The sequence below is a fragment of the Nycticebus coucang genome, chromosome 6 (genome assembly GCF_027406575.1).
Source record: "Nycticebus coucang isolate mNycCou1 chromosome 6, mNycCou1.pri, whole genome shotgun sequence".
NCBI lineage: Eukaryota > Metazoa > Chordata > Mammalia > Primates > Lorisidae > Nycticebus > Nycticebus coucang.
The window spans coordinates 133,820,088-133,845,777 of NC_069785.1; the positions used below are offsets into that span (position 1 = coordinate 133,820,088).

At 46.0% G+C, this 25,690-nt stretch overlaps 1 protein-coding gene and 1 long non-coding RNA gene across 5 annotated transcripts in view; one reads left to right on the forward strand and one right to left on the reverse strand.

Moving 5' to 3' along the window:
- The window catches only part of SNX19 (sorting nexin 19), a 38,189-nt gene extending 16,128 nt beyond the window's left edge, over positions 1-22,061 (forward strand). The window contains exons 9-11 of one of the 3 annotated variants that reach the window (XM_053593516.1): positions 16,918-17,102; positions 17,980-18,067; positions 19,050-22,061. In XM_053593516.1, coding sequence (XP_053449491.1) covers positions 16,918-17,102; positions 17,980-18,067; positions 19,050-19,182 — 406 coding nt within the window. In that variant the 3' untranslated portion in view covers positions 19,183-22,061. The remainder of the gene's footprint in view (positions 1-16,917; positions 17,103-17,979; positions 18,068-19,049) is intronic. The other 2 variants (XM_053593515.1, XM_053593517.1) reach the window with 2 other exon arrangements.
- Positions 1,554-25,634, reverse strand: LOC128587424 (uncharacterized). 2 transcript variants are annotated; one of them, XR_008380589.1, is made up of 3 exons: positions 22,091-25,132; positions 16,884-17,030; positions 1,554-6,761 (listed from the first exon to the last, which is right to left on the reverse strand). It is a non-coding gene; the product is annotated as an uncharacterized LOC128587424 (long non-coding RNA). The 2 variants fall into 2 exon arrangements; XR_008380590.1 differs by lacking the exon at positions 1,554-6,761 and adding an exon at positions 6,771-15,047 and having other exon boundaries at positions 22,091-25,634.
- Between the last annotated feature and the right edge of the window lie 56 nt (positions 25,635-25,690).

Sequence of the window (25,690 nt, forward strand, 5' to 3'; positions counted from 1 at the left end):
AATTCTATTTCTAGCTATATGATTCTCTAAATTTCAGGATCAGATCTTTTTCCTGTGATTTGCAGAAATAAAAGCTAACTCAGGTCTTTGGTTCTGAGTAATGGACATTGCAAAAGCGGTTACCATCTACATGTTTGCATATAACATAAAGGGCACTGCCGCAGGCTAACGTCAGCCTGTGTTACTATCCCCTCGACAGCCTGGGTTTTAATTTTAGGAAGTGTTTGTGTGGTGCTGCACCCCTCAGCTTTATTTGCTTGGTAAGCAAGCACTCTGGGAACGTGATCTCCCCCAGAGCTGCAGCACCCTCTCCACTGCACCCACCCTGCCCCCTCCTAGAGGAACTCCGTGACGTCCTAGGTCACCTTGTCCCTGTGACTGTTGCCCAGGAGGCCACATGTTTGCTCCTGAAACCACAAGAAGCGGAGCCATATGCTTTTGCAGGGTGCTTGGGTTCTCTTCCATTACGTTCTGTGCTTTAAGGAGCAGGCTGGTTGGTGTTAGTGCCACCGGAGCCTACTGGCCCTCCTCCGGTTGTCTGGTGTGCTGCAGCCACCTAGATCCAGGTGTACCTCTCCCTGTCAGATGTCCTCATTTCCCACCCTCCAGCGCTGTACCCAGGCAGGCAAGTTTACTTCTTCTTCCAGCTTTGTTTACTCTCCTTGCTCCCTTAAAAGATCTATATACCCAACTGCCTTGGACTCAGACACTTCTGCAAAATTATAAGCACAATCTTTTTAGCCTGTGAGGAAGAAGAAAAAAACAGTAAATTCAACCTCATGACCCCTCCTTCTAAGCCAAAGTTGGAAGAGTTGTGATCTGAGTCAGGCTTATAAATCTCCCTTGATTGTTGATGGTGTGAGGAGGGTGGAGGAGGGGTGCTAGAGAAAAGTTAGATGCCCAAAATAGGCATTGTTAAGTCAAAGAAGTCTTGGACGCATGCACTTAGCCTTGTGTGTCAGCGTCTCTGCTTGGAACATCCAATTATGCAACCAGGAGGTCTCTTTATTTGGAGGGAGAGACACAAGGAGGGGAAGGGGAGCGGGAGCAGCAATCTCAGCAAGGAGCAAATCCAGCTCGTGCACACTCTGGTCATGTCTGAGACAGCAGAAACTTGACAATAGCCCTGCATGCATCAGAATCAGATTTAGGGAATTGGACCAGGACTCAGAGCTAGACTGGGTTGGAAGGAAAGAGGAGAGTTGTACTGTGCCCCGTTGATGGTAGAAGGTTGTGGGCAAGAAGATCCAGCCAAGGTAAGGGGTGAGGTTATTATGGAGTCCTGATGTGGAGTGAAGGAATGAGAGGCTGGCCCGGTTCCTGCCTGGATGCCTAGAGCAATGCCATGATAAAAATAGGAGCCAGGCCAGCAATAGAGCTCACGAACGCCACGGCCATGGTTCTGCCCTCCCCATGGCCCTGAAGGTGGCATCAGATCCTGTGCTGAAAGGGCAGCAGACGCATTCCTGACATACATGTCGGGGTTTCTTAGTTAGAGAAAGAGCAGGGGTGGGGGGAGGAGTTGGGGGCACGTGAGAATGGAATTGCCTGGCAGAAAGTAGGGACAAAAAGAGAAGGGTCTGCTCTGTAGGCAGTGGGGAGTAAGAAGTGTATAAATCAGGACGTGTACAGAGAGGAGAGGAAAAGAATTTGCAGGTTTAAGTCCAATAAGCAGCAGACCCAGATTAAATGGCAAGCTCTGAGACTTATACCTGGTCTTGGAATCATTTCTTTCAAAAAGATGTCTCTCCACAAACTGTCTCCCAGAAAAGGTCAGGAGAAGGTTTGTGGCAGAGTCCAGGAGTGCCGGAGAATGCTGCATGGCCAGGTGGCATGTCCATCTCCCCAAAAGACAGCTGGGCATGGCTGCCTCTGCTCCCACTCTTCTCGTGTGTCCCCCAGAGCTCCACTTCAAGGGCCTCTTTTGTGTCTTTGTGACATTGGTGGTTTATCAAGGGCGAGGCCAGGGCTGCCATCAAAGGGCTTAAGTAATTGAAACAGGAAAAGAACTGACATTTATTAATCATTAACTGTGCCCAGTAAGTGGCTCTGTACTTTATGTACCAAAGTACAGTTCTGTGAGATAAGTAAATACGTCCTCATTTTATAAGTGAAGAAAATTATATTCAGATTAAATAACCTTCCTCAAACCATAGAACTAGTAAGCATCACACCTGGGATTCCACTTACATTATCCTGGCGCAGACCCGCACTCTCACTACTGCTCTGCGCTGCCTCCCCCGCCAAGCCTCCCACAAAGCAGGATCCCTACAATTGGCTTCACTTGGAAGTCCCTGCCCCGCGTACCCATCTAACCCGTCTTGCCGTGCATCCAATTCCATCAGGGACATGTGCATCTGATGGTAGCATCTGAATCTGTCTCTGTCTGCAGATTCTGATTTCATCCTTAAAGCACTCTGGGCTAGAGACTGCACCTCTCTCGGGTCACTCCATTCTGCATCCTGTTCACCTTCAAGAAGAGATTATCAGAGTTCAGGTTCTGGGTTTCCTAGGAAACACAGATTATAACTTTCTCTTTCGGTTCAGCTCTGGTGCCTTACTGTATCTTATACCTCACCTCTTCCTTGACACAGCTTCTCTAGAAACATGCATACTTTTGCAAGAGCCCCAGATGCAAAACGAATTCAAACTAAGTCTTCTGAGTTTCCTGTCAGATTATCTCCTGGCCCTCTGGTCATTGGCTCAGGCTGTCTTTAAGGTACTGAAGTTGTTCTTCCCAGTGGTGGCTTTACTCTGGTGGTGTTGGGCCTTTCCAGGGAGGGTGGGTGCCACTTGTCCCATGCCTCTCCCACTAGACTTCACCAAAGGGAAGTCTGGATGGGCCCCGGCAGTTTCTCCTGTTACAGTAGTCTGCTCATCATATTTCTTGGGTGTCACTTACTCTAGAGATGTCTTACAATAAGGACATCATGCCCTTTCTGTCACGTACAGATAGGCTCTGCTGGAATGTGTCTTTGATGTTGTAGCAGGTGAAGGGCAGCTGGCATCCTCCTGCCTGTACTTCGTGGGTTTGCACTTCCATACATGGTACGTGCGCTTAAATTTTCATACAGTCAAACAGAAGTAGAATTGCTCATTGTAAGAGTTAAGAAAAACAATGGCATGAGTTATTTGAGTCTCAGAGCTATTTTTCAAGTCAAGTTTATTGATATCTCTTGCCCATCTGTAACAACAAAAAAGAACCCGAGAGCTTGCCATTTTGGTGACAGCTTTAGACAGTACGCACACATCTTGAGAGCAGGGACTGTGTCCAGTAATGAATGCATGAGATCATACACCGTTCCACCGGGGTCAGCCCCTCTGCTTACCACTAGTATGAGTCAGGAGTTCCTCAGCCGTGCTCAGGAGAAGCGGCACAAGAGAAACAAACGAATCTTTCATTCTTCTCTCACAGGGGTCACCCAGGTCTTTCACTGAGGAACCCCAATTCCCAGCACCATGGTTGGACCTAAGCAAAGAGGTTTTCCCTTGGGCCCTTCAGGCACCCCCTGTTCTAGTGGCATTCCTTCTGGAAGAGTGCCGTGCCTCAGCCAGCCGGGGCCTCCTCTGGAAGCGTCTGCTGTTGGACCTCCCCGTCTCTTTCTCTCCACATGGGAAGGAAATAGTATGAGCTTTGACATCAGATCTGAATGCAGATCCTGCTTTGAGCCTCACTGTCTGTGTGACTTAACTAGTTAATCTCTCCTTTGCCTCGTTTCCCAAATGGGAATAACAGCCTCACCAGTGAAGTCGTCTGGGAGACAAATAATTATAAGACAGGTATGGTTTAGACTCGTACAGGCTAAAGAAGATTCCAAGCACTGAAACATATTTAATAGAGAGGGAGGAACATTATTTTTGCTTTCAAATAAAAAGTAATCTTTGAAGGCTTTCTGAGTATATCTGTGTGTGCTGCCTGCTGCCACCTGGGGAGCTGGAATGGGAGTCCTCCTCTGGGCACCAGGGGGTGCTGCAGGCTAACAGGTGCCCTCCCTCTCCCAGAGACCCTGTTAGTTCGCAGCTGTCAGTCCTCTGGCTGTGATACAGCAGTGCTGAAGCCGTCCGCTGGCCTGCTGCATGATTCAGGGGCCACTTACCTGCCCACTCCTTAGTGCCAGTGAATTTTAGACAAGTCCAGTTTCTTTTGCCTTTCACCCTTCTTCCCTCTGCACTGAATGGTCTTCAGCATTTACCTGCTGTTCTGAGCAGTGTGTCCTGCTGGGGGTGCTCCTTTGAGTGGACTCCACCCATTAAGAAATCGTAGTCCTGGAGCTGTGATATGTTCAAAACAGAGTAAACTGGAGAGTGTGTGGTGCTGATGAGACCAGCTGGGCACCTGAGTCGGTCCTACACTGAGGGCCTGTTTGGATCCCCAAGTCCTAGACACGGTCTCCTCACTAAGATGGAGATCTGGGTGCTGCATTGCCCTGCTGTTGGGAATCTCTTTAACCTGTTACACAGTGAAGGGCATTTCCTCTTGCTTTCGACTGTGGATGGAAATTGCTTAGCTCTCTCCCATTGCCTTGATTCTGGAGAAACAATCATGGGGAAAGTGCAGTGCCCTCAGCCAGCCTGGGCCTCCACCGTGAAGCCCCATCAAGCTTGCCCTCTGGAAGCATCTGTCAGTTTTGATTTTGACCTGTCCTCCAAATGCCCTGTAGAAGACTTACTTGGTACTGGAGCAGGGAGGAAGTAGGAGGTGAATTGGTGGGAATATACTTTAGTCTAAGTCTACTGTAATGCTGATGTCACAGGATTTCTGGGGGAGAATTTAGCCCTCCCAGGAGGGAGGCTGACCATGTGAATAAGCATCCAGGTGAGCCCCTCGTGTTTTCTTTTTTTTCCCCCCGAGTTTTATATATTAGCTTCTCTCTCCATCCTTCCTAACCACGGTTGATGCCCCCAAGTCCATACTACGTGGACATTCTGGAGCTGTCACTGCTCTGTCCTTAGGATCGGAGTAATAGCTTTTTACATGGAAAGGTTTTTAAATTCAGCCTGGAAACGGGAAACTAGAAACAAATACCTTTGGTAACTCTTCTATACCAAGGCAATTTTATTATCATTTTTCCTTCTCCTCTATGCCCCCCTAATGTTTTTCCTCTTTCTTTGACAGCTGCTTCTCACTAATCTTTTTTATCCTCTTCTAGTCATTTTCCCAGCATAATTTGAAGTCCTACCATGTCGACTTACTTCAATACAGTCCCCAATAATTGTCCTCCAAGACATGGCTGAGCACACTCTAAATCTGTTATTTGTAGTATTTGTACAAGTTGGGAGGTCTGCTCTTTCTAAGTAGAGAGCACATAACTACTGACCACTTCTCCCTCCCCAGCCCTTCCCTTCGCAGCCTGCTCTCCGTGGCGGTTCTGTGCCCAGAGCAGAGCAGGGCAGGGAGGTCTCCCTGTGAGGTACAGTACCCGTGCACAGCAGGACTCCGGTTGTCAGGGCAACCACTAACCACTGCCTTCTCCCCTCTTTGTGTCTTGCCTCTCTTCCTGGTACTCTGGCCCTGAGGGTTTTGCTCCCTGTTCCTGCCCTTTCCCCTCTACCAGACTCAATTTTCTCCTGAATGGGTGACCATTTTAATTACCTTTCCCTTCCCCACCTCCCTGCCCTCGCACCCTTGGTAACTACCTGGGACTGAGAATGAGCCGGGCTGCTGTTCACACGGGGTCAGGGAAAGGAGGAGACAGACATTTTGGATCCTGTAGTCTCTGCATTGAAAGTTTCATTGTTCAGTACAGAAAGGTCTAGTTCAGGAAGGATCCTGAAATGCCATTTTCATATTACCTGTAGCACCATGGGGCCCCTCCCCAGTCTTCATTCACTGTCCCGACATTTCCCTCCCTGAGCCTGACAGGAGAGTGAGTTTAACAGAGGGAAGACCGAGGCATGAGATGCCAGGCTGTCTGCCGTCCGTTCGTTCTCTGCATCTAGTAGCATTTTTTAAGACATTTTGAATGAGTTGTTTTTGTCACATGTACAAACATGCAAGCACTTTCAAAAATGCTTTTATTTTTCTCATTTGATCTTGATGAAGAAGGCAAGACCAGATTTATTAAGAAGGAAGCCAGAACTCAGAAAGTTTGTTCAACTTTTTAAGTGGGTAAGCCAGGCTCAAACCTCTGCAGCTTTTCAGTGTTTCTAAAGTCTGTCAGCCCTGATTTTGTTAGAGCGGGATTCCAATGCATTGATAACGACATGGGGCTGAAAAAGTTGATGGTAAAGTCTTCATAGGCACACAGATTTGTGTAGTGAACTTTTAGATTAAAATCCTAAGGATGTCCCAATACTCAAATCTCCAACAAATTTCTAGAAGTCTCCCTTTGCAGTCAGGTTTATTTATTCCAAGAATACAGAATCCCCAAGTAGTTCCCTCTCGTTCTGTATTTGATGGCAAGGCAGAGGGCCTTTGCTTTTGGTTCACCCCCTCCCCAGCCGCCATTCTGTGGCCTTCTTTTCTTCTTACTAGTTTCACATAATAGGTGGGAATCAGTTTGATGCCCGTCCATCCTTCAGAGGCACTTCCCAAAATACAAGTGTGTTTCTCCTCCAGGACTTACAGTGTGAGAGATGAAGCAGGGCCGTCCCATTTCCTTGCCTTCTCCCGCGCTTCCCTTCCAGAGGAATGGCTGATTTCATGGATTATTCCTGAGGAATCCTTAATTCCAGATCAGCTGACTTACTCCCCAGCATACTTCTTGCAACTTCAGCCGTACAGCTGGTGTATTGGCCCACAGTTTAATTTTATCATTAACCTAAACAAAAGATTATTAGGAAAGTAAGTCTGCCAAATACTAAATATTTCTGTATTGTCCACTATTTTTTAATCTCTCATTGTCCTTCCTCATAAGCGTGAATAATTAATAGCTCACAATTTTTTGCTGCCTTAAGTATTTGGACGTGCGCCTTCTGCAGAGCTTACTCTGAGCTGTGTGTCTCCTGTGCACAGCATTAGTTCACCTCTGAGCTCTATACCAGGCACTGTATTAAATCATCAAAATACAAAAAACACCCAAAATTCCTACCATAGGAGGTTTAATATCCAGTTAGAGGCACAAACATATAAATAGATCTAGTATAAAATTTAAAAAGAATTCTGTATGTGACTCAGAGAATGGGCTAAGTAATCGATTATGAGGGGCCCAGGGAGGGTTACTCAGAAGGTGATATCAGACATGAGATTTAAAGCGTGAGGGGAGCTGATGACAGACAGCAGAGGACAGAGCAGTCAGGGCAGAGCAGCGGAGTAGTGGAGCATGTGTGTGGCACTCGGAGAAGCCGAGTGTGATTAGGAACAGATGATGTGCAAGGATGGCTGCGGAACAGCGAGGGGTTCGATGGGAGCAGATCACACGGAGTTCTGTGAAGCTCATGTGAAGAGCATAGCGTTTGTCTCCTTTTGGTAGGAAACAATTTACAAAACATAAACAGGTGACAACGTGATCAAATTCACAATTTAGAAATATCACTAAATAGTGCTGGGAAGGATTAATTGAAGGAGGCAAAGTTGAAACCAGGGGGATAAATTAGGTAGGAGTTGCATTCTATAGAGATGAAAGGTGAGAAAGGGCTCGACTAAGATTGTTGCTGCAGAGATGGGAAAGTGTGGTAGATTCATGAGATACTGAGGAGATAGGAATCTGCTGGATTTAGTGACTTCTTCCAGTGGTTCTCAACCTTCCTAATGCCGGATGTTACAAAGGGGTCACAACCCACAGGCTGAGAACCGCTGGTTTAAATGATTGTGTGGTGTTAGTTTGGAGTCGGAAGAAGAAAAATCAAGAATGACTTACATATAGTTTCTACCTTGTGGCTTGAGAAGCATTAGCTAATAGGACAGTACGTATCTTCCTGAAGAGTGTATCTGAGTTGTGATTAAAATTCTGTTGTTGCTTACTGAATAATAGCTTATTATCTACTTTGATTCATGTAAAAATCGATGACACCTAAAGAAGCATGGACTGGGTCTCTAGTATTTTAAGACTGTTCTTCAATAGAAAACTCGAGGCCAAGATTATATTTCATCTTTTCTTCTGTTAAGTTCCACTTTGGAAGAAAATGAAAAGTATGGACTATTTATCAGCTAACTGTGTAGCTAATACCAAGGGAAAATTTTTAAACTTTCTGTGCTATGGCATAAGATAACTCCCATGGTTAACTCACTTCTGACTACAAGAGAGCACAACTCAGAATAGTAAAAGAATGTGTTTAGCAGGAGACCCGTTAACCCAGTGAAGAGGAAAAGGCTGAAACAAATTCAGATAAAGTTACAACTGGATATTGTGGAAAGAGCTGCCAGAGAAAGGAAGGCAGAGGTGGCTGAGAGGTACTGGAATTCACAGAGAATGAGATCAAACTAATCCTCTTATGTGGTATAATAACAGATGAACTTAAAACTTTAACACCAGCAAGTGTTCCTGATTGTTTTATAGGAGGATTGATTTATTTACAATAGGATGGTTTATTGTGTAACTGGCACTGTTATAGTAATAAAGAAAACACTAAAATGAATTATATAAGATCCCAACCCTCAAAACCTTACAATGTTTTTCTTTTGGTATTTACAAGAAGCTCAACCAATGTTCTGAGTAAATGAATAAACAAATTAAAAACATTTTTCCAGTGAGGAAGAAAAAGAAATCAGCAACAAATGGGACCAGTGTAGTTAAATGAGATCAGATTCTAGATGAACATATGTTAAAAAATAGCAAGAGGGACACATACCACATACTGAGTAATATAAAACAGTAGTAATGGAACTAACAAAAACAGGGTCCAGTAAACTTAAACTCAGAAGGAGCTGAAGTTGTGGGGGGTGAATATTCAATGAAAAACAGACGTCAAAAACAAGAAGAACAAAGAAAATATAGGTAAATTATTTGTAGCATTATTCACTAGTTAAATGGAAAAAGCATTCATTACTATCTCAACAACAAAAGAATGGGCTGCTATTTAACATTAAAACCGAAGGTCATATCTCCTTATGGGTTAGAGATGCACAGATGTCTTTCCTTTTAATGAAGGTTGTTTACCCTGACATTTATCCCTGGAAATTTCTGAAGCAGATTATGAAATAGGTGTTTACGAACAGTCAGGAAGGGAAACAAGGAGCCCCAGAAAGTGGTAGGGTGCAGCCGGCGTGCACCCCGTCTGGTCTGCATTTGGGGGTAGTTATAGTGTATTTGGACTTCAACGCGCTTATGCCATAATAGCCACATGGACAGAATGGACAGGTGCAGCCCGGACTCTGGTACTTTTAAGTGATTCATGGCTGGTTGAGTATCTTTAGGCCCAGAGTATTAATCAATGTCATAAACTGATGAAATCTGGAGGGAACTTTCTAGTGATGGAGCATTGATCTTATCCTGTTCAGTTTTTTCATCAGTAAATTTTCAAGTAATTCTAATCTTAAAGGAATGATTGATACTCTAGGTGACAGAAGTTAAGATTCAAAAAAAAATTGTAAAGGTCAGAATAGTGATCTAAAACCAACAAGACAGAATTTGGTGGAAATAAATTTGATAAACCAGAATGTAGATTTTCTTTTAAATTGCACAAATACAGAATGGCAGGAGTAGGCTTAACAGATGGGCACATGAGTTTATTTTAATGTACATATGTGGACTTAGAGTTTGTTGACTACAAACTCAATAAGAGTCAGTCCTTTGATGCTTGTGCCAAAAAGCTAACCCAATCTTAGGCTGTATTAATAGAAGTATAGTGTCTAAATCAAGGAACACATTAATCCTCTGTATTCTGCGCTGGTCAGCTCACATCTCAGGGCTGTTTGGATCTGGGCACTCCATTTTAAAAGAGAATAACAGCAGCACATGCCCAGAGGATGGAGCCGGGAAGAAGAAGGGTTCATTCTCCCCTTCATTCATCAGACACCTGCTGAGTACCTGCTAGTACCCAACTTCACGGTCGGCTTATGGAAGAAATTTAGGGAAGAACTAATAGATGAATTTAAAAGTTTAAAGTCTTGTCTTTGGGAAAGAGATTTTAACATAATATCTTTTAACTCCAGAGGGTTGAACTAGGACCAATGACTAGAATTAACAAGGTGACAGATTTGAGATTGCCAGTATTTCAGAAGCATCTCTAGTTAATTAAAATTATCCTTTCCATGGATTAAGCAACTTCCCCAAGGTCACATTGCTAATGGGTGGCAGAACTAAGATAAAAGCCCAAGTTTTTGGATTCACGGGCCAGAACCCTTGGCCATGACATGACATTGCAGAGCGGGCTTCTGCTTTGGGAGGGTAACCTCTGAAGTTCCCTTCCAACTCTCAAGGTGTCTGTTTATGCTCCACTTGCTATCAAGTGTTTCTTTTTTGGTTCTCAGTGTTTTCATGTACAGAATTGGTGATACTGGAAAAATAACCACTACCATTCAACAGACGATTTCCTCAAGTTCCTTCCTCGATTAAGAACCCTTTTAATTCTTCCTTCCTATTAATTGTATATCTATAACTTGTACACTACTGACCAAAAAGAAAACCAGTTATGGCTCAATATAAAAGTATGGAACTCAGATTCTTGCATGGTGGTGTTGAGACTGTTAAGTCTTCCTTTGAAGCACATGTTGCAGAGACATGGATTCATGATTTAAAATGTGAAAGCTAAAATCAAGGCAGATATTGTGCAGACTCTGTGAGGCATTTTAGATTTCACAGTAGTCATTGGGGGAAAAGAAGTTTCTTGCCCTTAAAGTTCATTTCCTCCTCTTTCTTCTCCACCACAGGGCAGGAGGAGAGTGACCTAGATACACAGTCACAGGGCAGAAATGTTGAACTTTCTCATACACAGCTGACTAAGTTGGATCTGGCTAGTTGTAGGACTGAGAAGCCTCAAGCTGTCGTCTAACCAGGGGGGACCGTCAGTAAACATAAGAGGCTGTGGCAGGAAGACGGAGCTCTGGGGGAGAATCCAAGGGAGGAGGAGTGTTACTTTTACCAGGTGTGAAATGGGCAGAAGCACCTGTTTAATGGGAACACCTTAATCCACACTATCACCCCCGAGACCTCCTTTCTCTCCCACCCTCTGTGTTGGGGCTGCTGGTTGGAGGAGCCATTACTCACAGGGACAAGCCAGGACCAGTGCTGTGTGGTTTGTGCCATTGCAAACATTTTATAGGGTGCTGGAGCTGGTAGAGGTGGGGAGTGCTTCCAAGAAGCTGAAAATGTGCTTCGGGCTTTTACCCTCTTCTCTTGGAACTCCTGATTCTTTATACTATGTCAGCGTTTTATAAGCTTTTTAAAAAATTGATCCCACACTAAGAAATACATTTTACCTTACAGCCCACTGTAAGCACATGAACACACACAGGCACCCAGACGTGCACACATGTACGTTGAGTGTACACACAAAAAAACATGTCCAATATGTACATACATGTGTGTATACACACACGCATATGAAGCAAAAGTGTCCCCAAATACAAGGTGCACTTTCATATTTTCTATCTTAAATGTTGTCACAAACAACAAAACACATTGTTTGGCCTCTAGTGATGTCCAGCCCACAGTTTGAAAAATACTGTGCCAGGACCTCTAGATACAAAGTCACCGGGAAAGTGGCCTGATACCCCTGTGTACAGAAGACCCTCCCCCTGAAGCAATGAGGGATTCTCAGCTGGAGCTGTTTTGTCCTCACAGGACATGCTGCCCTGTCTGAACACACTTGGGGTTTTGTTTGTTTTGTTTTGTTTTGTTTTGTTTTGTTTTTCAGATGAATGTGAGGGTACATAGAATTAGGCCACATTGTTTGCATTTGTAAGGTAAATTCTGAGTTGTAGTTGAGTCCTTCACCCAGGAAGTATGCCCTGCGCCCCCACATTGTTCCCGCTGGGTAAGAACCCAGCAGTCTCCCACCCCCCTTTTTGGATTTTGGGCACATTTTTGATGGTCGCAGCTAGTACCTAGCTTGGGAGAAGAAGGGACAGGGGTGCTGCTGAACATTTTACAACACACAGGCCAGCCTCTCCAACAGAGACTTAGCAGTCTGAAATGTCAATGGTGCCATGGTTGAAAACCCTGCTCTCGGGATAATAAAATGAGCCAGGACTTCCAGTTTATGGGAGGTCTGTGCAGAATGATAGAAGCTTTAACTTGCTCTTCTTCTCCCGCTTCCTTTGAACTGTGTCTGGTACTTTAAGATGATGTTGGAGCGTTAACTGCCTGTGGATTGTCTGCAGAGTTACAGCCCAGTGGCTCCAAAGGGGAAGTAATGGGCCTGCAGTTTTCTTTCATTTAGACCACACCAGACCTTTTTGTTTAGAATATTCTTATTGCTCTTATGTATATTTTCTGTTTTATGAGTTCAATATCCTCCCCTCTCTTTCCTCCTCCGTTAAGCCATACTGATTCTCAAACCTTCCTCATTCAGCCTCGGCAGCTGTCCTAGAAAAGAAGTGAAGAGGATTTGGCTAATTGGATTAGACATGGCCTCTAAAGCCTTCTCCCCTTTCTCGTGAGATTTGATTCTGCTATTTTAATGGGAAACAACCTTCTCCTAACCTTGAAGTACCATCTTAGCCCTCATGTTACACTGTCTCCTCTTCAGCCGGTCCTTCATCCCTCTGTCTGCAGCTATTTCAGGCCAGGTCCCCTTGAACCTGGAGCAGACATGCAATCCCAGTGTCGTGCAAGCCCTGGTCTCCACACCCTCCTTCTCTGCCTGGCATAGGAGAAGCTCTTGAGTGTTCCAGGGCCACACACGGCTGTTGTTTTGCAGTTTATTGGCTATTTCTGGGCCCCCTAGTAAGACACTGAATCATTCAGATGTGGCTCAACAGAACAGACCTGATTTGGGTTGGGTTTTTTTCTTCTTTTATTTGGGATTAAGGCAGGATGGTAGAAGGAGATGTCTCTAAATCAAACAGGAATAGTGTTGGAAAATAAAACCAGTGTTATTTGAGGCTATTAAGTACTATTTTTATTTTAGCATATTTACCTCATGCTCCTTGTGTTACATAAACAGTAGCATTTGTAGGTAGTAAATGATTTATTGTAAGTAATTTGTAATGAATGGTGGGAAGAATATGTGTGTGTGTATTCTTGAAACTTTAGATTTCTGATAGCCTGGTAATAAGTGGTACCAGCAGATTCCAAAAACTGGTGCTGGAGAAGCTCCTATAATTTACTGGGCTTCTGTCACATAAATTCTGTTCCATTGGCTCACAGAGAGCTGTAGAGGTTCCCTCTTGAAACTTCCCACTCCTGTGTTCAGAACAGAAAGACGCCATGTGGGAGAGAGGGGTGAAGGGAGGGAGGGAGGCGCGCTGGGGGCTCGGTGCCTCTGTGGACTCCCCTCTGCCTCCTCTCTTTGTCGTCCTTGCTCTAGCTCAGTTTCCAAATAAGCTGAGCAGGACTAAAGGCGGGAATAGCATCAGATGAAGAAATGGTGGTCTGTGCCGAGCTACTTTAGAGAAGGATAATAGAGTGAAAGGAAGAGGAAGTGGAGCTGGATGAAGAGAAGAGACCATTGGACGAGGAAGCCCCCGTCTGCAGCGTTAATGAGATCTGTTGGCATTTGGTTCTATCCAGGTGTCAGGCAAGGCAAATTAAACCAAATCCCTGAATCCGGCCATTTCAGAAAGGCGCCGTGTGTGGTAATAAAGCACAACTTGGACTTTAGAGATCATGATGTGTGCGGGCAGAGGCAGAGCCATGGTGATGTTCCAGGCTTAGGCTTTGTCATTTTTTTTCTTTTCCAGATTGGAATGTCCTGGAATGTTCATTGTTTTGTGTTCTCTATGAAGCTCTATAGGAGCTTCTCCAGCAGAAAAACACAAAAACAAATGTGCTGTGCTTGGTCTTCACACAGGCTGAGCCCAGAGGTCTAGGAGAAAGCCTCTGTCTGTTTGGGAGAAGGGGGCAAGGGCCTGGGCCAGAGGAGGGTCCTGAAAAGCAGTGAATGTGTGACCACCTGTGGCCCCAGCGTGTGGCGTCTCCTTCACCTACAGGGTGTGGAGAAACGTAAGGAAGTGGCTCTCTGCAGCTCCCAGTGAACACAGCCATTGTCTCAAGTCTGTCCCTCTTTGTAAACCTGGATGGAGTTTGTTTTATTTCTGCCACTTTGCACAAGTTTCATTTCTTACGTTCCTGGGACTGACTTCCAGGGCCTCCTGTGCACCCATTCTGGGCCTCGGGCTCGTGTGCTCCCCAGTGCCGTCTCCTCTGCACTTGACCCTCACGGGCAGGCTCGGTTCTCTCTGTCAGTTAGTTCTGTTTCTTAGCTCCCTCCCCCAAATTTATTTGATTCACAGACTCACCCTTATCATCAGATGCCTAGTTTTACTTTTTTATACTTTGATTTTCTTCCCAGCATTCCTAGTTAGAGTTTGATAAGTTGTAGTCTTACAGATTTGTACAAATTTGTAAATTCACATTTTGCCACATGCTAAATTTTTTTGCACCCAGCACATGTACATGAGATGCTAACTCACCATGGAAGGGAACAAGGAGGGTGTCCTTGCCACAGTGCAGCGTGAAGTCCTCCCCCCTCAGATGGATGCATGTTAATTCAGAGCCATCAGACTCCTGCCCTGTGAGACACGGTATATGTCTGAGGTGCCTGGAGTTGCTGGTGTGTGATATGCCCAGTCTCAGAGGATTCTGTGGATGCTGAGAGAGCTTTGAAGAGTTTGAGCCACAGGCATTATTGGTGCCAGAGAACAGAAATAAGGACAGACTAGCTTATTATGTGCATATATGAATAAGCAGCTGACCTAGAACTAATTCTAGTGGACTGTGTCTTGTTCTGGCTCCTCAGAAATTTCAGTTTGCAAGACCTTGCCCTTCTCCACAAATCCCTGTGATGAGACCCTCATATACATCAGTCACCTTAGCAAAAGTCACAGAAGTGTATGTGGCTTGAGGTGAGGAAAGGAGGCCTTGAGGTACGTGATCCCTTGCAGAGGAGCTGTTCAGGTCACTGCAGCCACCTCCCTCTGGTGACCCTCTCACATAAACAAGAGCAGGAATTCTTGCTACTGGATCCCTTTCATCAGGCATCTTAGGATCGCTGAATGAAAAGCCCTATAAAAAGGAGATGCAGCCCTAAAATAACAAATACTATCGTGATGGCTATTTTGGGCAAGGGCAGCTTTGTGCCACTCTTGATCTCCATCAGTGTCTGCCGTTCTTGCCCTGCCGTTACCTTTCAGACTTCCTATTCTTAGAACCATTTGTGAGCACTGGACTTGGGGGATTGCAGCCCCCAAGGCTGGAATGCCCAGCTTGAGTGGAATGCAGACTGTCTGGCAGGGTGGAGGTTAAATAAAGTTTGCCTTGGCAGCCCCTCTGCACTTGGAGGGGCGACGAGCCACTCGGGTGTAGGAGCGATGGCGTGGGCCACCGTGTGGTGCAGCACCAACCGCTTCTACTGTGCATGGGTGGAAGTGGCTCATTATCTGCCCATGTCCAGGAGTCATGCCAGTTTTACATGAGGTTTGGACTGAGGGGACCTCAGCAGCTCAGACCTCAGCTAATGACCACATTGCTCTGAAAAAAAAAAATGCAGGGACCAGTAAAGAGTAATGTTGGAATACTTTCCAGGTCTCACCTGGACTCCTGATTTGGTATATCTGCCCCCTCAGAGTAATTGGCTCATTATTTAAAGTAATGAGGGTAGCGGGATTTTCATTGTTAAAAAGAACAATTTTCAGTCAATCAACAAACATTTCTTGAACACTAAGGCACAATGGAAAGGTTTTTTAAAATATAAGGCACAGTGGGGTGTGTGCCTCCAGTCCCAGCTACTCGGGAGGCTGAGGCAGGATGATCACTTGATTGCAGGAGTTTGAGGTCACTGTGGGCTAGGGAGCCACAGCACTCTTACCTGGAGCAACAGAGGGAGGCTCTGTCTCAATAAGTTAATTAGTTAATTAAAAATATATAACACATAGAACTCTTGCAGTAGGTATAATTTAGAAGTAAAGCTATAAACACATGGGAAAATAGTTCATATTCCAAGTAAAATATTGGCTCAGAACCCACGCTGTGAACCCAGGAGGAGGAGAGCACCTGCCCCTGGGCTGGTCAGAGAGGGCTGGAAGGAGGAGGTGGGCTTTACACAGGTGTTGCCGGAGGGCAGAGTTCAGTTCCTGGAGAGAAGAGGGCCTTGTCAGTGAGAGGACTATTGTGAGCAAAGGGCAGGTACAGGAAATCCTCTAGACAGGTCACAGGCACTTGAAGATTACTGGACTTACCTGGGGTGGGAAGGGAGGATTTCTATAAAACTCACAAACACTTAACTATGAAGCCTGTGAGTGCAGGTAACTGAGAAGGTTTCAGTGCTCCCCACTGGAGGAGACTAGACGGGGGTGAGTGCAGCCTCGCCCACAGACCAAGGCCTTTCCAGTGTCCCGAAAACCCCCAGTGTAACATGCGGCTCATACTCACTAAGTAACACGGTCAGTATTGTTACTCTTGTCAAATTCTGTGGTTTCCAAGTTGTCGAATTAACCTGGTTTCAGTTGTGACTCTGCTTTGCCCTGTTCTCACTGCTCACATGGTTCATGGTGTCTTAGTCCACTTGAGCTACTGCAAAACCCATAAACTGTGGATTCTAACAGCAGATACCCGTCTCACAGTCCTCGGGGCTGGGAAGGCCAAGAGCAAGGTGCTGGCAGGTCTGGTGTCTGGTGAGGCTGCTTCCTGGGTCATAAACAGCCATTTTTTCCATGTCCTCATGTGGCAAAAGAGGCAAGGAATCTCTCTGGGGTACCTTTGATAAGGATACCCCATTCTTGAGGGCTCTGCCCCCCATGAACTAATCACCTCCCAAAGGTTCTTCCTCCTAATACTATCCCCTTGAGGATTAGGATTTCAACAAATGAGTCAGTCCCTGCCTTGCTGCACCCTTTCCTTTACCTTTATCGCAGCTGTCGTCTCTCCTCTGCCACAGGTGGCTGGAGGTGCAGGTGGCTCATCTGACAAGTCCACAGCGCTGGGTGCAGTACCTCCGGCTTCTTCGGGAGTCCATCTGGCCTGGTGGAGTTTTGCCTAAGTTTCCTCGGCCTGTAAGGACCCAGGAGCAGAAAGTGGCTACTGAGAAACAGGCTTTACAGAGCCTGGTGGAAGCCCTGCCAGGTAACTGGACCAGTGAGAGCAGTTATGCTGATAGCTTCACCTTCTGCTCTGCTTTGCCACCGTTACCACACACCCCTTCCTAATTTTAAAAGGGCCTTGAATGAGGCTAGCCTCAAAAACCTACTGACCCACATATCTCAGGCTAACAGGAAAATGATGACGGCTGTGATTCTTGAATCCCTTGCTCAGGTGGCGCCGAGGGAGGGGAAGGATCACTGTGGCTACCCCTGAATATTGGGTGAGACTCCTGCAGATATCTGGGGGCAGCCTGAGGAAGCTGTGCCTCCAGGAGCACAACTGCTTGGAGCTTTCCCACCAGGCAAGGACTTGGGGTTTCTGCCAGCACACGGCATTTTTGGACCAGGGAAGAAAATGCTGCGTCCTGCAGAAGCTTAGACCTGAGAAGTTACAGCCATTGAGTAAGATATCGGTCCTTAGCAGTAAGGAAGAACAAAGCCTGAGAAGGTTTCCTTCCCCTTGACTTTGTGCTGTTTTTGGAGGGCAGGGAAGGCAGCTTGGTGCCTGGGGCTATGGTGACCAGGGAATAGTGGTGGACACCTCTGGACCATCAGTTTCATTTACCCTCATTAATCCTCTCTTTGCCAGCCTACCCTGTTACATCAGAAATAGTACCTACACCTTAGTGGCAGGTTACAAAATTATATTTTGAGGCCCATTCTTATTTAAACACTAAATTAAGGATCATTCTTTTCTTAGGTTTTCCCTATTTTATGAGGACTTTAATTTGGCTATGTGGGGTAAAGGTATGCCCGACATAGCCAATCTGTAAAGACGGCAGAGATCCTGAGGAGAGAATCTCCTTAGAATCTAAGGCTTCAATCGTAATATGAGAATCCCATCTGCTTTTTCTTCCCAGATTTTGTAGTAGAAATCCTTGGAGTGAACAGATGTCAACTGAGCTGGGGTCTAGTCCTGGAGTCGCTACAACAACCCCTTATCAACAGGTAGGCTGAAAATTACGTTCTCGGCATCAACATAGCTATACCTGTCTCTGGTCTCAGAGGTACCCAGGCTGCTAAGTGGAAAACTACATTCGGAAGTGTAGTCTTCAGTGATTCTGGGCTCCTGATTGCGAAGTGTGACGTCCAGATCCACACACCCTGTCGGGCTTCAGAGCAGGTTGTCCCATGGTAGTAAGCTACCTTTAGACACGTCACCATTCATGTTTGGAGGAAGTCTGTGTAGGCCCCATGTGAGTGGTTGGCAATGCTGTGTTAGGCTACAGGCTTGTTCAGCACCCTACCCACATCTGCCAGCCCTGTGGGGACATGCTTGTAATGACTTTCAACATAGGATTAGGGCCTCAGAGCAAATCTGTGATTAGTGTTAGGATCAGGAGTTGTCTTTGCTTAATGACAAGGCATAGTAGACAGTATAGTGAGGTTGGAATTTGATAAAGAGACCAGCTTCTAGAACAATCCAGGAGAGGTAGATTCCATTTCTGAGGCTGGAATGCTTCTGGAAAGCATTAAGTAACCTTGTATTCCTCTCCCAAACCCTAGCCCAAGTAGACTGCGTCTGTTAACTTCCACTCCAGGGCCCTGGATTTACCTCCTTGCCCTGGATTTACCTGCCTGCATGGCGGCCTGTAAATTTGTAGTGATTAATTATGAGAAATAGCAATAATCAGAATCTCTGAAAATTCCTAGAACCTCCCAGTTCTTAAGAGCAGTATTGATGTGCTAATATAACTATATAAAGAGAAATGGAATTTTATAAAACCTTGTCTCAAGACTTTTCTTGCCTTTGTTGGGGTCACAGCCTTTATTAGTTTGACAAACATTAATTTCTTGGCAGAGGCTGCCTCACACTTGTTAAAGTTTAGGGTATCAGTAATAGGAGGAGAAAATCAATGTCATAAACAGGGTCTTAGGTTTCCTGACTGAGCCAGACCCTCCTCTGAGTTGTTTTGTCCATTTGTTTCAGACATTTGATTTTCTGCCTTGGGGACATCATCTTGGAATTCTTGGATCTCAGTGCCTCTGATGAGGAGTCTGCTACAACCGCCTCTGCCTCAGAGCCCCTGGGCGACCCTGAGAGGACAGGTGTCTCCCCTTAGCTGGGGTTACTCACGCATTCTTCCCCGTCCAGAAGAGGAGAGTTATTTGGCCACCCAGAGACCAGTGAGGAAGCCCGTGCCCTCTAGAACGAGGCTGTGTCTGAGAAGGCCTAGGGTCTCGGCAGCTCAGTTCTCCCCTCCGGTTCTACTCCGTTTGTAGCAGGTGGTGAGGGGATCTTTATCCCAGTCGCATGCCTTTTCCATGTCTGATTTGTGGGGCTTGGATTGTTGGTCCTGTTTCCTTTGGAAAAGGCAGCTGTGAGGTAAAAGAATGATCCCCTTTTCCTTCTCCTTTTACCCTTCTCTCTAATACTATTTGCCAAAGCCAGGCCCTGGGCACACATGTGCTTAATCCACCAACACACAAGCTCTGGATAGAACAGGAAACCTATAGCCAGATTTCCTTGGAGGGGAAAACAGTCTTCTGAGCTCTGTTTCCACCTGGAAACTAAAATCATTCAAGGCCATTGCTGAAAGTCAGACCCCCATGTCCTATGTAGTTTCCCAAGAATTCCAGGACAAGAAGGAAGGGGAAGATTTCTTTAGGGACTTCTTGCTCATTGGCTATTTTCCAACACATCGGCCTTAGGGAGGATGTCATGAAGGCTGCTTCCCTGGGTGGCTACACTTTTCCTGTCCAGAAGACTTCAAAACATACTGCCAAAGCTTTTGGTAAATGCACCCCACCCTTCACACTCTTTCCTGAAGGGAGTTGCACCACAGACTTTATTTATTAGCTTTCTTCCCACCCGCTGCACAAGAGCAGTATGAGTTTTTGTATTAGTGGTCGTCCCTCTGTCTTCAGCAAAACCACATGGCAAGTTACGTGTGCAGCCTGAGTTTCCAGAGAGAAGGGGAAACACTTGCCCCAGGGCTGAGCGTGCCCAAAGACTGGAAGCCCAGGTGATGGACGGGTCTCTGTGCACAAGTCTCAGGTTTACTCTGAACAGGTAATACTAGCAAACTTGCCAGGAATCACCTTTTATTTCCTATTCTTTAAGGCTCTAATCTGTCTTAAAGAACAGTGATGAAGGAAAGTTGCTCTGTCAGGATGCAGTGTCTGCTAGAAAGGCAGAACCTTTAGAAGGCAGAAAAGGAGGCAGATGGAAAGTCCCAAGGAAAATCCTGCAGAGACCAGCTGGCACCGAGGTTTCTCAGAGTCTCCAGAGCCCACAGCTGCCTGTTGGCACCTTGCTGCCACTGAGTCCTGAGACCCTCCCAGGGGGAGGAAGACCTGAGAGTCAGACTGAAGGAGTGCTGGGGGGTGCAGAGCAAGTGTCAGGGTCCTTGGACCCTGAACTAGGCGATGAGTACACAATTAAAGTCGTTTGTGGAAGAAACTTGTCGAATCGTTTAACTTTTTTGCCCTTCTAACAGCTTTCAAGCATAAATTGTGTTCTGATGTCCTTGGGAGGTGTAGGTATGCTAGACTCATCAGAAGGCAAGAAGGTGAACGAAGTAATGTCCCATGGCCTGTTCCAGCCTAAGTTCATTATTTCAGTGACGTTATAGTTCTGGAGTTCTCAAAGCATCTCCCATCCTAGATTTTCCCAGGCAGAGCTCAGCATCTGGGTCTTCAGCGAGTCCTGCGGGGCGCAGCTGGGCAGGTCTGAGTGGGCCCGTCAGCTCTGTAGGTGAGTGGAGACACTGCTCAGGGCAGGGGAGGTGCACCCATTTGCTGCCACCTTCTCTCTGCGTTCTCTCCCCCCGCCTGTGCTTAACCACCTCGTAGTTTTGAATCTGCTGCCATTTCTGGCTCACCTGGCTCAAAATCATTAAGTTGACAACCCAGCAACATTGCAAAATATCTGTGGCCATACAGTCTAAGGAATCCTTTGACACCTCAGTCCAGCGAACTTGCTTGTATTTCATGTTACGTAAGATCCCCCCCGCTTCTATTCCACCTGTCCCTGAAAAATAAGCTGCACTCAGAGCCTCCTTCTACCCAGGAGGGAAGTAATGAATATCACCACGGAAATAATCAAAACATATCTGGCTTTTAAAATGGCCTGCCAAGTTTGGATAGTGGGTTCAGACAAGAGAGTAGCATTTGGGAGAGAGCCGGGGGCGTCCAGAGAAGATACTCCCAGCAGAGAGCAAACTGGGCCTTCCATTGTCCAGAGCTCTTTGTTTTGTATTTACTTGGGACTAAATTTTATTCATTTAAGTCAAAATGTTAGTATTTGAGATAAGACTAAACCCCTTTCTCTTGTTCTGTCAGATTCTAAATATGACCCTGCCATTGGGTATATGAATTTAAGTGAGCTGCACTTACTCATCAATGAGCAAGTCACATTTTCACTTTCCCATTTGTGAATTAGGCTTAATTAACAAAACCTAAAAGGAAAATATATTCCTAAATCTGAGCATAGGAGTATGTAGACATGTTTAAGTTAATACAGGCCACTCCAGCTCCCACTGTTCGTTGTACCATTTTACATTCCCACCAGCAGTGCACAAGGTCCAATTTCTCTGCAACCCTCGAGAACCAAGTGTTGTGTTACATTTTGCTATTTTTTGTTTTTCTTTTTTATAATGGATATCTTAATGGGTGTGAGACGATTGGTACCTGTGGTTTTGATTATAACCCAGAACATTCTTGAGGCTTCTTTGCCCTGTCTCACCTATTCATTTTCAACATCTCCTCCCCCTTCATTCATAGCACCCAACAACTATTGCTAGGTCCTAGATGGAGTAAAAATGTGTGTAAATATGGCCCTTAACTATATGAGTTATGATACTTTGGACAGGAATTTAACTACTAGGAAAATTTTTTTTTTTCGTAACATTGGTACATGACTGGGTAAACCCCAGGATTCAGTGATCCAGGACCTCACGGGGGCCTGGATTCTCTGCCCTTTCCTGCTGTGTCAGTCTAACCAGGTCAGCCCTATCCTCAACTGCCTACCTTCATGCTCTGCGGTGCCCGGGGTCGTCCCAGACGTGGCATCTGTGAAGGAACGGGCACCTCCTCCATGTTTCTCGGAGGGTGAGGAGGCTCTGTTCTCACGACTCAGCCCCTGAGTCAGTCATTGGCTTGCCATGGTATCTACCCCTGGAGATGAGGTCACCTTTCGGAAAGGTCAAATACATATAAAAATAATAAAATAATTAGATGTTAGCAAGGAAGAAGCAGAAAATGGGTGTTGATAGACGCTGTCTGCTATAGCATCTTTCTGCCAACATTCAACACGTGCCCCCTGGCGCTCTGAGAGCACTGAGTGCCGACTGACGGTTGGCATCTCCCGAGAGCACCACTTAAGGCGCCGTATGTTTCTCTTTAATCCACATGTCAGCCTCTTAAGGAGGAGTCTATTACGTATCCCCATTTAACAGATGGGGAACTGAAGGCTCGGCGGGGCTGTGACGGACCCACAGGCACTTACAAGGAAGTGGCAAAGCCTGTATGCAAATCATGTTGGTCACCCAGGTCAGCCCACCTGCTTAACCACTGTGCAAGCTGCCAGGTCAGCCCACCTGCATAACTGCTGTGCAAGCTGCCTTTGTGCCTTACAAAGCAAAATAAGGCCAGATTCTCACTTTTAAGGAGTCTTAAGTTCTAGTATAGGGACCAAAAAACTTTTTCTGTAAAGGGCTAGAGAGTAAATACTTCAGTCTTTGCAGCTATGTGGTGTCTGATGTAACTACTCAGCATTTCCGTGGAGGTGTGAAAACAGTTCATAAGCAAATGAGTATGGCCAAGTTCCACTGGAACTTGATTTACAAAAATAGGCCACTGGCTAGAGTTGGCCTGTGACATGTAGTTTGCAGACCCCTGTCTACTGAGTTAAAATAGTATTTGTGAAACTTCAGGATGCATGTGCTTCACCTGGGATCTTGTTAATTGATCTCTGGGGGGAGGCCTGGTAAAAATGCAAGTGCTATGCTGTTGGATTACCCTCACACCCCTATCGGAGGGAGCGGTTGGAAGTTCTTGCTTCAGGAACACATTTGGCCAAGCTTCCTGGGGAGCCTCCACCCTGGCCCCTCAGCACCTGCTGTGTGTCCCGTCTTCCTTTACACTTACTTTCCCAGAATGAGAAGAGGAAGGTTGGCTGACGCTGCTGGATACGAAAGGGGATGGAACCAGGGGAAGGAACGGTAACGGGAGGAAGGGAAACCGTGAGTGATGCTTCACTGGTGAAGGCCGAACCGAGCAGGCTCTGCTGTAACTTGGCACCTCTGCTTCCTTTCCACCGGGAATGCCAGAAGTCACAGGGCAGTACGCGCCAACGCTGCTATTGTGGACAAGAGAATCCAGTCATGGAAGAGAGCTTTCAACCAGCAGGTACCCACGGCACCTGTGTGGCGTAAAGAGTGGAGGTGCTGTGACACGCAGATGGAGTTTCTCAGGAGAACGGCCGGGAGGAGACATTGCCCAAACGTGACTTTCTCATCCTAAGACTTAACTGTCATTTCTTGTTGCACAAAGACAACATTGTCAACAAAAAAGAAAAAAATAGAGTGATGTTTACATGTCAAGCGAGAAACAAGTAACAATCACAGAACGCTTTTCCTTCTGTGACTCAGTAGCCACATGTGTGAGGCAAAGGCCACTCCAAGGTCGTGGAGGGGCTCAGACTCCCGCAGGCGCCCGACAGACACTTGCGGTCCCCAGACCTGCTGAGCTACCCCGCCTCCTGTCACGCTCACCTGCCTCGGCTCTGAAAGCCCCTGTTCACTCTGCTTTCCTGGAAACAGAAACAAGCATGTGACAGGATGTCCAGGACTCCTGGCTTTCACGTCTCTTTACCAACATGACGAGCTCTGACTTCTCCTCCTGTCCTCACTCTCCAAACCTCACCTGCAGGTGCTTCTGGAGACATCACCAGCAAACTGTCTCTGGCATGTGGAAGAATGGAAGGAAAACGCAAAAGTAACAGGATCCAAATTCAAAAAGTATTTCTTGACACCATGTTATCTGCTCTTTTGAAAGCAAAATAGATCTCTTGCCACAAGTCAATGTTTAGTAAAGTGTGAGCTAATTTCATTATTAAAGTGTTGCAATGATTAAGAAGGTAAGTCTGTGGTTTACGTAAACGTCATCCACACTTCGGCTTTTTTTTTCTTCCCCTCATGTTTCATGTCACTGCTACATCCCATTAGAAGCAAGGAGGGTTGGCTGTGATTACTTCCAGAAATTTGGGTTAACACACGAGGGTGAAGAGCTAGCTGGATAAACACAGAAGTCCCTGCTTGCAGATGAAGGGACTCACGTGTCTCCCAGAGCTCTGACTGGGCTGGTGACCTGTACGCCCAGGTGATCGGCCCCTTTGTGCCCCTCGTTAAGTCATCCTGCTCCTGTATCTGTCCAAAGATTGACCGTGAACGTTGATGGGAAATGCCTGCCTTTCACACTCTGACCGTAAGTGGAGCTGACCTTATTAAGGGAGGGAAAAAACATTTGGGGTTTTCATCCTTTACAAATGCTGCTCATATGGAGTCCACATTCAATAAGGTGATGGCAGGCTGGTTCCCTTCCAGGTCCATGTGGCTGTGTTCAAAGTGAACCTTCCTCGACCCACAAATGCCACTGATTCTTTTCATGAACAGTAGGTGGTGCGTCTCATTAAGGCCTCATGAGTCTCTAAGAGAATCACGTGGGCTTGGCTGGCAGTAGGGACTTTTCTTAGGGACAGAGTGGGCAGGAGATCGGATGAGAAAGTTTCACAGAAATCCAGGGATTTGCAGCTGCCCCAAACCCTGCCCTTCCCTGCTTCCATTCTTTGGCCCACCCCCTTCCCACCAGGCAGATTACCTGCCTCCTCCAGCTGGGAAGCTGGGCCCCCTCTACCTGGCAGGGCCAATTCAAGTCCCACCTTCTTCATGTAGCATTATCTGATGACAACAGCCAAACCCTCTGTCTGTCCTCAGCGCTACTCAAGTCTGTGCATGTGTCTGAGGTCTTCAGTGAGAGATTACAGTTCTCCATGGGCAGCGAACAGACCTTGTATCTCATTCAGTCCTAGTATACACCTGTGCCTAGTGCATAGTAAGTGCAAAATAAATCCTGAATTTTACTTAAAGAAAAGATTATGCTTATTAACTTCAAGAGGCAAAATATGTGAATAAATCCAATGAAAGAGGAACCTACTGGGGACGGAAGGTGGAGGCAGGGATGAGGAGGTGGCAAATGTTCATCTTTGGGATCTTATATCCTTATTCAACAGCACATACCAAATGAAAGAAGTCTGTGGTTTTATTTCCTATGTCAGAACAGTTCTACAGAGGTACTGTTTGGACTCTTAAGAATGTGAGCCATAAGTTTCTAAAACTGTAAGGTTGTTAAAGAAAATGGGCCATGATTTGAACATACTTTTTTAAAGTCATCCAGTCATAAGAATACCCCACATGCGTGCAGGCTGCAGCCCTCAGTGTCACTGCTCATCTCACTGAGATCTGAATGAAAAGAAAAATCTGCCTAAATAAAATATTCCTCCTGACACACATTTGTAGGAACACAATTAGCATGAAAAGTAAACACCTGTGGTGCATATTACAGGGGTAT